General features: G+C 35.9%; 1 protein-coding gene across 1 annotated transcript; it reads right to left on the bottom strand.

Moving 5' to 3' along the window:
* Positions 1-5,239: 5,239 nt before the first annotated feature.
* prodh2 (proline dehydrogenase 2) lies at positions 5,240-13,126 on the bottom strand. Its single transcript, XM_065253416.2, has 11 exons — positions 12,621-13,126; positions 11,975-12,476; positions 10,481-10,671; positions 9,636-9,762; positions 9,482-9,553; positions 8,856-8,936; positions 8,621-8,764; positions 7,983-8,149; positions 7,731-7,841; positions 7,530-7,618; positions 5,240-7,451 (listed from the first exon to the last, which is right to left on the bottom strand). The coding sequence occupies exons 2-11, from the start codon at positions 12,212-12,214 to the stop codon at positions 7,270-7,272; spliced, it is 1,404 nt and encodes a 467-aa protein (XP_065109488.1). The 5' UTR covers positions 12,215-12,476; positions 12,621-13,126; the 3' UTR covers positions 5,240-7,269.
* Between the last annotated feature and the right edge of the window lie 430 nt (positions 13,127-13,556).

Consider the following 13,556-nt stretch of genomic DNA (forward strand, 5'->3'; position numbering starts at 1 on the left):
AATACTTTTGGTCCACATATCTTTGGTCTTTCCGGGCAGCTTACTCGATTACTTGTAAAGTAGGCTACATTTCTTGTATTTTAATCAATATATTTGAGAATGTCACACTTAGCCTATTTAAGTTTTAAAAACTGTAATAATTGCTTATTTAAAATCAATATTATTTGTATTTAACATCAACTTAAAAAAACTTTAACTATGATTTTTATTAAATATTTTTGGTTAAACATGTTAACATTTTATTATTTGAGTAAATGAAGGAAGCAAAAAAGTAGATCATATGTTAATTTAAAAATCACATCAGGGCCAAAGGTTTTTAATCAGCAGCAAACTGCGCCTCTTGCTGGACAACAAACACCGCAGGAAAGTAATTTTACCCTTACAATATGTAGTCTATTTTGTTAATGAAATATTGTCTGTTTCCTTGCGTATACAACATAAGGTGCATTTATCTAAATACTTTCGGATTCTGTAATATTACCTGTACAGTAACAAGCAGCTTTTTTGCACATACTGCTAGAATAATCGTTTTATTTTACGTATATATTCAGGTCACCAAATTGTTAATACAAGTGTGCTACTTAAAATGTGTGTCAAATAATCAATTTCTGATCGTTTTATTACTGCACAATGTGGCTGTATGCAGCTTAAGGATTTTGGACAAATATGTTATTTAATGTTAAACTGTGAGAGTGGCGCTCTGTGGCGCTACAGGGATTTGAGCAACGTCCAGAATCACAACAGACAGCCGCCGTCAGTTGCCCCCAGTGTGTGTATATATAGAAAATAATGTGTTTGTATTTAAATTACATTGCGCTTTTCGTCTGGTGTGCCCTTCAGACGCGTTTCACTCCTGCTTTGCGACAAGCTTTGATCTCACCCGTCTCTTCATGACTCTCCACTGACTGCATTTAAAACATGTTCATTTAAATAACGTTACCTTTTCAATGTGTGCAGGTGCATGTGTTTAACTTGTCAAATTTGACAAATAAATGTTCGATAAAATAACCTGTCGCTTTGTTTATCATTGATAATTGATGGTTCAGTATGAAATTAATAAGCTTCACATTAAGTAAATCAAATTTTTTTAGTTAAATAATACTCACAAAAATGTCTACATCTATTTAACATTTCTTTAGGATTTTTGATTACATATACTCAATTTTTTGTGATAGAAAATACATTTAATTATTGAAATATACTAAATGAACAGATTTCAAATTTACTCCATATTTTTAAGTGTATAAATGAAAAGTTTTTAAAGTGTATTACACAAATGGCTATTGTTTAAAAATTCTTAAAACTGTGATCACTTTTAGTAATAATCTGCAGCGCTGATCGAAAACTTTAGCTCAGGTCTGAGTTTTATGCAGACCAGTTCTTCACAGACTCAATCAATACTTTTTTTAGACCTTGGTTGTAATATAACCTTCCATGTTGGAGTAGAAAAAGGCCATACATTGTTGTTATAAAATAAGAAGCACATGTGTGTGAAATATTTTGTAGCATTCATTTGTACTCACGGAAATTATTAAAGTATAGTCAAACCTGTTCATTAAGGAGCGTGCCAATACTTTGTCATGACAAAATTATAAGACTTTTTTTCTGCGTATTACAAAAGTGCTGAGTGTCAGATAAAATGCATCGTTTTAACGAATGTGTAACCCACACAACACACAAGGTTACTGGAGTGCAATTCTCTTTATCGCCTGCAGCTAGCGCAGGGAAATCACTCTGCCTGCAGGTTGCCAGGCAACCTAGTAAACAAACACACTTTCCTCCGGTTGAAGACGTTGCTTGAAAGTATCAAGAACTGTTTGAAAGCTGTGAGAGAGAAAGTTAAGCTGCAGGATGTTGAGTTTTTCAAGATACCTCCGATTGGTTTTTTAGAAAGGGATAGATCTGAATCTTACCCTGGCGGTCAGTGGTGAGCCAACCGCAGAAGTGAATGGACCAAGAGCCTGGTGTGGCCAGCCGTGGCATCTTTGGACCTATCATCATCATCCTTTGCCTTCATTTTAAAAACAGATAGTGAAGAGAACATATACTTCAAGAAACACTGAGAACTTCCATGGACTCATTCTTCATTTGAGTTATTTATTTTGAGTTTATTATGCACTGTGCACTCAGGAAGCCGACTTAGGTAGGCAGGGAATGTAAATAATTAATTTATTTTTTATAATACACTTTATAATACATTTTCAAATTTACCTGTTTTGTGTTGTCTGTTTTCTGCTAACCTTTTACTATTTCAGGCTCCGTAGAGCTTCTGATACTAGCCCATATCTCATTTTTAATACTTAAATTAGTTATTAATTACACTATTATGTGCACTTGTAACCCCTTGTCTCAAATTAGTCAAAATATTAGCATACATTTAGGCCTACACGTAAACTGAATATATTTAGTTTTGCTGGACCGCATGTTTATATTTCCATCAATTTTCGCTTAGTGCTGAATGCTGATTAGTGCTGATACAATCCAGCAAATAAATAAATACATGTTGATATATAGTTCAAATGGGTTCTTTATATATTATTGCAGATAATTCATATACGAATATAGCCAACCAATATTTGTTCTGTCTCATTATATTATTATACATGTAAACACAGCTCTCTTGCGCTCTCTCCATCTTTCTTTCTCTCTCTCTCGCTCTCCACATGGCTTACTATGGCGTTTGAGATGCATAAAAAAACAATACCAACAAAAGCATTTCATTCCAAAAATCTTACAATTGTCTTGAACCAGCATATGGCGGTGGATAGTATAGCCTAAACGGAACAGCAGTCGATCAAAATATTAGAAACATGCACACCCGCTGGCCGTTCGTCCAAGAAAGTCAGCGGAGGTGTGGGCATTCCCGTAATTTCGGTGGTTTTAAATATGCATAAATATAAACATAAATATAAACACATAAATTTGCCTATTGAATTTGCCTAAATTACTTTTCAAGTACAATGCACTCAAAATGAACAAAAATGACTAAGGAAGAACAAAAAGTTAGTTAAGTCCAGTAATTGTCCGCATACTTCATGATGAGCACTGAAGAAAGCATGGATTGAAACGTCTGCTCTCTAGTCTGTTTTTTATACACTTTGCACTGTTGTCACTTTTGCATAAAATATTTTTGAAATATCACTTATAGACTATTTACGAAATTTGCTAAATTGCATGAACATTAAAAATCTCTTATTCTATGCGTTCCTTTTTATTGACAGCCATTAAAAAAATAAGCGATGTTGATAAACAAAACAAAATCAAAAGAATTTAAATCCGCCCCAAAGTGGACTTGAACCGCAGCAGCATCGACATTAGAACCGAATGCTCTAACCACCAGGCTAACTGAGACAGTTCATGACTAATCGACTAATACAGTTGATCTGTTAGACCAGGTGGGATTTCATGTTTATTCAAAGCTGTGAAATATTTCAACCCCTTACTTAATGTCTTGGGTAAATGTATTTACTCAATAATTGGGACACCTTAAATGAGGTTGGTGTGCTATTACCGCTCCTATTTTAACATGATACAGAGATGCAGTATTTTCCTTAAGCTACTATAGTAATATATTTAATCTTAGTAACGTTAGAGAAAAAACTATAATTTGCTGCCCATTTATGATATGCTGCGCATGCATGTAATCTTTAAACACTTATTTCATCATGGATGATCAGTATGAATTGCTCTGGCCTGACTCAGTTCATCATTGATTGGGTAAGAACGGTTCAAACCTACTGGCTGTGGAAATTGATGGGAGGGGCTCATTATACCACTAGCAAACGCCGCTTTTTACGCCGTCTTTGACAGAAGATAACGCCGTTATTTACGGCGTAAATGGCAAGACAAACGGCGTCTCAAAACGGCGTCATTGATTGGATTATAAAACGCCGTAAATAACGGCGTTGTTGCCGATTTTCGCGCGGTTTTTACGGCGTTTGGAATCCCGACGGCGTATTTAGCGGCGCAAATTCTGTTTTAAACGCCGTTAAATACGGCGTTTGGATGCAAACGCGATTCATTCATTGCGTAAATGTGGACCTTCTGGCTTGCCATAAGCAGTGGCTGCGGCCGCGCGGCGCGTGGTTTTCTCAGCGCCCATGTTAACAAGCATGCACCCCGCTGCATAAGCAGCGCGAGCTCGCGGCTCGAAACGGATATAAACGGAGGTCGGAGCCAGCCGCAAATACTTGGGCGGCTCTGTAGCAACAGTGCTGCAATCGTTTCTGCGTGGTTCTGCTGCGCTGCTCACGCTCAATTAAAGTGAAAGTGCTTTGTTTATGGTTTAAATGCTCGTGGATTTACGCGAAAAAGTGTCATTTTACCATAAAATCATGAATGTGATGCCAAGTGTGTTTTAAACAGTCATTTGAGCAATTTAACAGAAAGCAATGAAATATGTCACTGTTGCCAGAAGACTGCGCTTTCATTCACTCTCTGTCCAGCAGTAAATGAGTCCTAATCTATTTGAACAAACTTAAGAGAAAGAGATTTAATAATATATGTGCTTCTTAAGTCTATAATAAGTCTATCTTAAGTTTATATCTGTCATTAAATGGACTAGAACAGCACGAAAACAATGTGGATTAAACAAATCTAGTTATAAAAATTACACAGACCATCAAAAGGCACACTGAAGAGGTTTTGCTCATAAATGCATGTAAAATAAAGTAATTTGAACTTGAGATTTTTATACGGTTACTTAACTGCACAGTATGCACTGCAAATGCTTTACTGAATGCTACCTCTGTCTAAGAATGCATTATTTTGCACTTGTATAGTCTTTTTTTATTTTGAAATTTTAAGAGCAATAAAGATATATTGAAATGTTTACATTCAGATATGTAAATCAACATGTATAACTTGCTATTAGTTAATTAATGGGGAGATAATCGAGAATCGAATCGAATCGAAGTCGAATCGGACTGACAAAATGAATCGTTAGATTAATCGATGCATCGAAAAAAGAATCGCTAGATTAATCGTTAAAAAAATAATCGTTTATCCCAGCCCTACAGAGAATGCATGTATTACCAATGAATTAAACCATCCATTTATATTTTCCTAAACCTCTGATGATAGTGTCCAGACTTCAGAAACAAATCAGTCTATTTATGAGTTTTCTATTTAAACTGAGGGAAACATGCATGTGCTATGGATGTGACAAAAAACAAACACATTTTTTTTTAATTAGAAGGCACAAACCAGAAGCAATAATACCCAACAAATGGAGAAAGGATGGCTCTTCAAAGAACATTTTATTTTTTGAGGAAGAAGCAACATTATGGACATGAGTCATCATGGCATTTCTCTTTCATGGAAAATAATGCGAAAATGCTTTAAAAAAATCAACAGAGACTTTTGATTAAACTAAAAAATAGTGATGTGAGATTTTAGTATGGTTAAAAACTTTGGGCATGCAAATATCAATGTTATTATGAAAAGTAAAGAGTTAGAACCCTTGCTTTCTGAAATATTGGGGGCGCTCAGAGCTTTGTATTTCTCATTGAGACTAAAGTTATAAAAAAACCTATAGTAAATAAAAAAAAGTATTTTAGAAGTGGTGAAATGGGAAAAAATATTATTCATTTCAAGTTGACTTTGAATTATTACAAATGTCCTCCAGGTGGGAGTATTTCTAATTTCCACATGTGCAGGAAAAATACACTTTTATACAACTCCAAATCGGAAAAAGTTGGGACACTGTAGAAATTGTGAGTAAAAAAAGGAATGGAATATTTTACTAATCTCATAAACTTATATTTTATTTACAATAGAATATAGATAACAAATCAAATGTAGAAAGTGAGACATTTTGAAATGTCATGCCAAATATTGGCTAATTTTGGATTTCATGAGAGCTACACATTCCAAAAAAAAGTTGGGACAGGTAGCAATAAGAGGCCAGAAAATTTTAATGTACATATGAAGGAACAGCTGGAGGAGGACCAATGTTTAGGAATGGGAATGTTGTCCCATTCTTGTCTAAAACAGGCTTCTAGTTGCTCAACTGTCTTAGGTCTTCTTTGTCGCATCTTCCTCTTTATGATGCACCAAATGTTTTCTGTGGGTGACAGATCTGGACTGCAGGCTGGCCATTTCAGTACTCAGATCCTTCTTCTATGCAGTCTTGATGTTGGAATTGATGCAGTTTGTGGTCTGGCATTGTCATGTTGGAAAATGCAAGGTCTTCCCTGAAAGAGACGACATCTGAATGAGGGCATATGTTGCTCTAAAACTTGGATAAACCTTTCAGCATTGATGGTGCCTTTCCAGATGTGTAAGCTGATTATGCCACACGCACTCATGCCATCCCAAACCATCAGAGATGCAGGTTTCTGAAATGAGCGCTAATAACAACTTGGGTTGTCATTGTCCTGTTTAGTCCGGATGAAATGGCGTCCCAGTTTTCCAAAAAGAACTTCAAATTTGGATTTGTTTGACCACAGAACAGTTTTCCACTTTGCCACAGTCCATTTTAAATGATCCTTGGCCCAAAGAAAACGCCTGCGCTTCTGGGTCATGTTTAGATATGGCTCCTTGTTTGACCTATAGAGTTTTAGCTGGCAACAGCGATTTGCACGGTGGATTGTGTTCACCGACAATGTTTTCTGGAAGTATTCCAGAGCCCATGTTATGAGTTCCATTATAGTAGCATTCCTGTATGTGATGCAGTGCCGTCTAAGGGCCCGAAGATCACTGGCATCAAGTATGGTTTTCCAGCCTTGACCCTTACGCACAAAGATTGTTCCAGATTCTCTGAATCTTAAGATGCTATTATGCACTGTAGATGATGATAACTTCAAACTCTTTGCAATTTTTCTCTGAGAAACTCAGAAAACTATTCTTCGCCGAAGCATTGGGGGAATTGGTGATTCTCTGCCCATCTTGACCTCTGAGAGACACTGCCACTCTGACAGGCTTTTTTTTATACCCAATCATGTTGCCAACTGACCTAATCAGTTGCAAATTAGTCCTTTAGCTTTAAATTTTTTTGGAATGTATAGCTCTCATGAAATCCAAAATGAGCTAATATTTGGCATGACATTTCAAAATATCTCACTTTCAACATTTGATATGTTATTTATATTCTATTGTAAATAAAATATAAGTTTATGAGATTAGTTAATTATTCCATTCCTTTTTTACTCACAATTTCTACAGTGTCCCAACTTTTTCTGATTTGGGGTTGTAATTCAAGTAATGAATGTATAAAAATAAGCTTTTGTACTGAATTTCACACTGCGTTGTATCCTTTGTGAATTGTGTTTATTTGGCTGCTGTGATCTTCTCTCTAACTCTGCGGCGCAGCTCCTGTCTCAGCAGGTCTCTTTCCTTACGGATGCCCTGGAGCACTGTACGGTTCTCCTGAGCTCTCCGCACCAGATACGGCAGTGTGTCGTCCACTGTCCCATATGGCACTGACTTGTACACTGAGAAACCATGCTGAGCTAAAAGAGGAGAAGAAAACAACAACCCCATTTAGTGCTACATTAGATGATGTTGTGATTCTATCATGAACTTCTTACCAAGAGTGAGAGAGACATGGTCACACATCCCCAGTAGTTGACCAAAACAGACAGAGCTACTGTCCCTGTTGATCCCCAACTCTAACATTCTGAAATATAGCAAAAAATATATATATAATTACATTACACATATATAGCCTTTTGCTGGCCATACTTGAAATGACCAATCTGTGGCAAGTTTAAGTTACACTAAAGGTTTACCGTGTTACTGTCCGCCTGACTGATTCTTCATTGTGAGTTGCAACAATAATCATATAGCGTTCAGGTTTCTCAGAAATGAGGTTGAGCATAATCTCCAGACATCTATTATAACTACACATACATGTAGACATATAAATACAGTGACTAAAGAAAGTATTTGGATATTAAGTCACATTTATAAATGTAAAGTGGCAATCTGTAATTAACAGTTACATATCAACTACTATTTTTTGTTCAGTATCCATTCATTACCTTTCATTAGTTTTCTCCCATGATTCATGTATCGGATCTGTCCGCTCCTCCTTTTTTGCTAGATTCCTCTCTTTGTCCATATAAGCACCTCTGACAAGTTTTACACCAAGACAAAACATCTGATCAGCAGATGTCTGAATTGCATCAAGCAACAAGGTCCTTGATTCCTGCGGACAAAGACTATCTTTAAAACCAATAGTAAGCATATCATGTGCTTTTTGACCTGCACTGATGGTCGCAAGCATACATGTTTTAACTATAAAGCAGCTTTACATGAAAAAAAATATTATTATTGACCATTATTTAGATCATGATGGTCACCCAGCCTGACCTGCACCAAAGCAAAGCACTTGACAATCATTTAATACAAGCATTGAGATGTGTGCTGGTCAAAACAAATGCTTTCAGCAAGAAAACTATTTAAACCAACCTAAGCTGGTTTGCTGTCTTAACTGGTCTTTCAGCTGGTCAGGCCTCCGGCTTGTCAGATTTTAAATGTTTTGCGTACTTTTCAGCTGATTAGATCTGAAGATAAAAACCAGTTTGACCAAACTAAAAGACCAGCTTAAACCACTTTAGAAGTTGTTTTTCAGCAGGGGAAAAACATAAACTGTATTTTTTGGTTACGATGTAACAACCTTAAGATAGCACTGGTATGTGTTCCAGATCCAGGCACTTTGTTGATTGAACTTCTTCATCATGGCCATGGTAATGAGTGAAAGAGCAGGGTTTATATATGTGTACTCAGCATCCACCAGAACACGGACTTTATCAGCACTGGCCTGTCAGTTGACAAACACAAAGGATACGCTTTCTTAGACTTTTTTGGAGCATGTTTGTTAGTGATGTTTTATCTCTTAGAAAAATTGGTACCTCTCCTATTTTGTTGAGTCTCTGAAGGCCACACAGGAAATGTGCGTTTTCACTCTCTGATAGGCCAGAAAATGGGATTTGCTATAGAAATAAATATCTCTGGTCACATAATCTTGGTACATACATACAGAACAAGACAATGTGTCAAAATCTAATGCTATGGGGATAGATGCTCTGAAGATGAATTTAGTCACCACGACCATGCTGTCCATCTGTACCATGGTATGGTAATGTTTATGTACTTTTGATTCAGCAGTGTTTTGGCAAGGAGTCAACATCTTTTCTTTTTCTCAAATTGACATGACTTAAGCTTAGTCAGACAAATGGTTTGGTGCACTGTAAAAAAGATTTGTTGGTTCAACTCAAAAAAGTAATTTACCTGGTTGCCTTAAAATGTTCAGTTAATTCAAATTTAACTAAAAAATGTAAACAAATCTTGTGTCAACTAATATTTTTAAGTTGAATAATAAAAATTCAACTTACTTTTTAAAGTTGAACCAACTTTTTAACAATGTGTATGTATGTATGTTGTGTGTGTAATATACAAATATATAAATTACATAAACAATAAAACAATAAACGTAATATATGTATAACTGTATAAGTCTGTGGTATTAAATCTTTACCTCTCCTTCCATGGCTCTAATAAGCAAGTTTAGATCATACTGTTTAGTCCTTAACAGGGAAGTCAGTTTAACCTGCGATGACAAAGCATTTTTAAATCTATAAATTGATACATCGGTTAGTGTTAGCCTTATAAAATAGCTTTATATAACCTACACACAGCTCAGGTCTAAGAAGTGCTGTGATCTTCAGTTGCATCATTGGATTTTTACTCCAGCCTTTACTGTGAGACATGTGCACACATTCCAACATGGCTACGAGGTTGTCTTCATATCGACGTTCCCTGTATGTGTAGAGAAAAGTGTATCAAAAACTAAACTCTCTCCATCCCATTTTGTGGGGCTCTGTGTTCTGAAAGGATGAATGTGAAGAATATTTTCTATTTCATTGGGCCCTGCACTGTAAAAATGAAAACTTAAAGCAACACTATGTAGTTTCCATGTAAAAATGACTTACAGCTCCCCCATGTGGTTGAAAAGCGCAACAATGCCTGGTATCAGACACTCTTCTGCAGGCAGGGAGAGGGGCGGGGCTGTGTTTCCTACCCTCCACCGCCACTTTCAGAGTGTGCTTGTTGCAGCTAGGAGGCTGCTCAGGTTGCAGCAACAGTACAATTTGTCCAGTTAAAAGTTGTTCTATCACTGAAATAATTTTAGAGCCATTATTTAAAGTTAAAAAAACTACATAGTGTTGCTTTAAAATCAACTTAAAATATAAATATAAAACTTCAATTGGTAACACTTAAAAAAATTATGTTTTTTTTTACTTACAATTTTCACCTAAAGTGAAACTAAAGTTAAATTTAAAGTAGAAAAAAAAGAAATTTTTTAAGTGTTACCAATTGAAGTACATTAATATTTTAAGTTGATCCAAGTTTTCATTTTTTACAGTGTGTGGTGTTACTTCACATTAAGAAAACCCCAATGAAAAGTTAATATCTGAAAATGTAATTTTATTTAACGGCAAGAGTTAAAATGCTATACATTTTCTGAATATTTTACCCAGTGCTTTCTCCTAGGTCCTCTTCGATAGGAACAGCCAGCATGGGGTGAAGCCCAAATGAGGCAATCTTTTGCATGGATTCTGCAATCTCCCCTTCAGTTTCCCCAGCAACAAACTGAGCGTACACAGATTGACGCAGGACCATTGAGAAAACTCGCTTACCCAACACCATCCTTGCAATGGTCATTAACTTTAAAAGAGAAAGGGATGACAGAAATTTAGTCATGTTTCAATGGTGACTTAACAACAAACGATTTAAGAGGTTGAAACATGATGCTTTGTTAGTATACAATAGAAAAACAACATTTCAGTTCAGGATTAAAATGCTGAAGTTTGTAAAGAAACAGAATTGAAATTAACCCTTATGGGTTGTTGAGGCCACTTTTGAACGAGTTTTGAAAAAAATGTTGTTATAATGGAAATCAATGGGGCAAAAAAGCCACAAACAATTAATTAGGGAGAAAAAAATCTGATGCTGCACAAAAACTAAAAATGCATCAAAGCCAATGTTTTTACTAATCTTTGACACGTCCAAGAATGTGAACAAGGTAAAAAAAACAAGCCACAATCACTTTTTATATTGAAAACTAAGGGGTTAATGGTGCCACATGGTGATCAACAGTAAAAATTACACATTTTACCTCTTAGCAAAAGGGAAACCACCAACAATCAAGAAAGCATGATTATATGGTGTTATGGCTTTGGAATCAAAAAATGTTGTTAAAATGGAAGTCAATATGGAAATAAAAGCCATGAACAACTAATTAGGGAGAAGAAACTAAAATCTGATGCTGCACAATGATGAAAATCGAGAATTTTGTGTTTTCCCTCCCAAATTAGTGACATAATTTATGAACTTGGCATTAAAATCATGGAATTTTTGTAAACATTTGGTAGTTTTGATCAGGACTGAGGGTGATTAACAGATTCATGCAAAAAAATCTGATAAATTTTTACAGCCATTTAATTTAGTGGCTTTTTTGTACATGAACAACCCGAAAGGGTAGTGAATTTGAACATCCCACAAGGGTTATTGTTTTTAATTTCTGAAGGGTTGCCCAACCCTGATAAAGTTTAATCATACACCTGACAGGAAGCAACAAAGTTTGTACACAGAATTGGTGTGATTAAAAAAAAAGACTGTCGATCAGTGATAATTGGGGTCTGGAACAATAAATATTCTTCATTCATTTCACTTTGTAGCACTGTTAACAGTTAATAACCTTTAATAACAGTAAGCTTTGTACATATCTTCCAGTTTTCTTTAAAACAATCTCATATTTTAAATTATGCTGGTGTAAAAAAAAAACTAGAACCAAAGGTGTAGTGTGAGTGCAGACGTACAGGAGAGTAGGGAGGGGGGACAGTCGTACTCGGGTATGATTCGGTCAGGGTTAGGTATAATGTGAGCGCGCCCTTATTTCCATGTGCTTCTTAGTCATGCACCAGACGATGCTGAATAACTGGAAAAAATATGATGCAGTTTGCCTCACCTTACCACAGTTGCTAACCAGCAGAGGGAATGAGCAAAGCCTGAAGACTCCCAGTGCTCGGATGAGTTCCCCAAAACTCTTCACCTTAAATGCTTGCGGGTCCTCAAATGTCAGAAAGGCAGAAGGCTTACAGAGGTCACCACTTCCACGCTTTACCACCAGAGACTGCGGGTCAGCCATGCTCATGAGCCGCAGAGATAGAAAACGATGGAATGCAGGTGGCCGATAAAGAAAATACATCTCTACTGAACTTATACTAGTTAAAGAAGCGAAATACGAGAGAATATTTATTCAATCAGTTAAGTACAAAGATCCCTGTATTTAACAGATTCTCTAATCTGAATAGTTGTAACAGTGATCCATTTTAGCTTTATCTTTTTTCAGTTTGAGGAATTGGCTGTGCTTACTCTGCAAACAAACACACACATATGTTTTCACAAACACAACTCACATACAGTCATTCTACATACAAACACAAACAAGTGCTTTCCATCAATGACACCTGCAAACATATAAAAAAGGAAAAAGCCAAAGTTGTATGAAATCAGTTTAATGTTCAATTTCCTAAACATGTTAATATCACATGTATGGAATGTAGTCACAAGAACTTTGTAAGTCACAAAAAACAATACATACATTTTCTTACCTTTTTAAGGATGCTAATACTTGCAACTCTAAGGTTCTGTCCAACTTTTACAGTCCAAATAAACAGACAGGAACAGAGATCATGAATGGGGTAGAGAGAGGGGAGGTTTAGCTTAGGTCTGTTGGTTAATCACTGACATGAAGTCTGAACTTTGGGACATAAAGGGTAAATAACAAATATTCAATATCCCTCCCCTCCATAAATATGATGGAGCATCAATAATAACAGTTCTAATAATTCTGTTAAGAAACACCACCAAACATGTGGTTGACATTAGCTCAATTAGTCGATTAGGTTCGATTTTACAGTGTGTTAGGTTTTCACAATGTGCACCCTCAAGCAGCTTTACTGAAACCTATTAAACATTTGAGGATGGTTTCCCAGACCGGGTTTAGGTTAATCCAGGACTAGGCCCAAGTTATATTGGGTTATATAAATATTATATAGTTTTTACAAACAAACCTAACAAAAAACATTACTGGTGTGCATCTTAAGACAAAACAACACTGATTTATGTTAAGATGAATCAGGGGAAGATGTTTTTAAATAAAGGCAGCTCAAACATTCATTTTAGTCTGGGAATAGGATAAGCTCTGTCCGGAAAACCACCCCTTGAAGTCTTATTATCAAAAAACAACAGACATTAAGCTCATGTCCAGATCAAGAATCCCTTTTTTATTTATTCATTATCCTTTATGTAAAGAAACACAGCATTCAGATGAATTTGTATGATCCAAGTAAAATTGCTAAGCAGTAAACATGATAAGCAAGAGAAACGAGCAGATGTCCGATGACCTTGGGTCTTGGGAAGCAGACAGACTTTGGGGTTTAGCAAAATGATGTGTAAGAGAAAAGGCCATGCTGAACTTTGTTCTTAATAGACAACACTAACAAACTAGGAGCAAAAATTAACTCTTTAACTCCCAAACCCCTTGA

This window comes from Paramisgurnus dabryanus, chromosome 1, assembly GCF_030506205.2.
Source record: "Paramisgurnus dabryanus chromosome 1, PD_genome_1.1, whole genome shotgun sequence".
In the NCBI taxonomy this organism is placed as follows: Eukaryota; Metazoa; Chordata; class Actinopteri; order Cypriniformes; family Cobitidae; genus Paramisgurnus; species Paramisgurnus dabryanus.

Bases quoted from the DNA above. Each gene is read 5' to 3' on its own strand.
- prodh2 (XM_065253416.2), bottom strand. From the start codon at position 12,214: ATGTATTTTCTTTATCGGCCACCTGCATTCCATCGTTTTCTATCTCTG. The intron at 9,763-10,480 runs GTAAAATATTCA...CTACACATACAG, and splicing joins GACCTAGGAGAAAGCACTGG to GGAACGTCGATATGAAGACA. The intron at 7,842-7,982 runs GTAATGAATGGA...ATGTATGTGTAG, and splicing joins TGGGAGAAAACTAATGAAAG to TTATAATAGATGTCTGGAGA.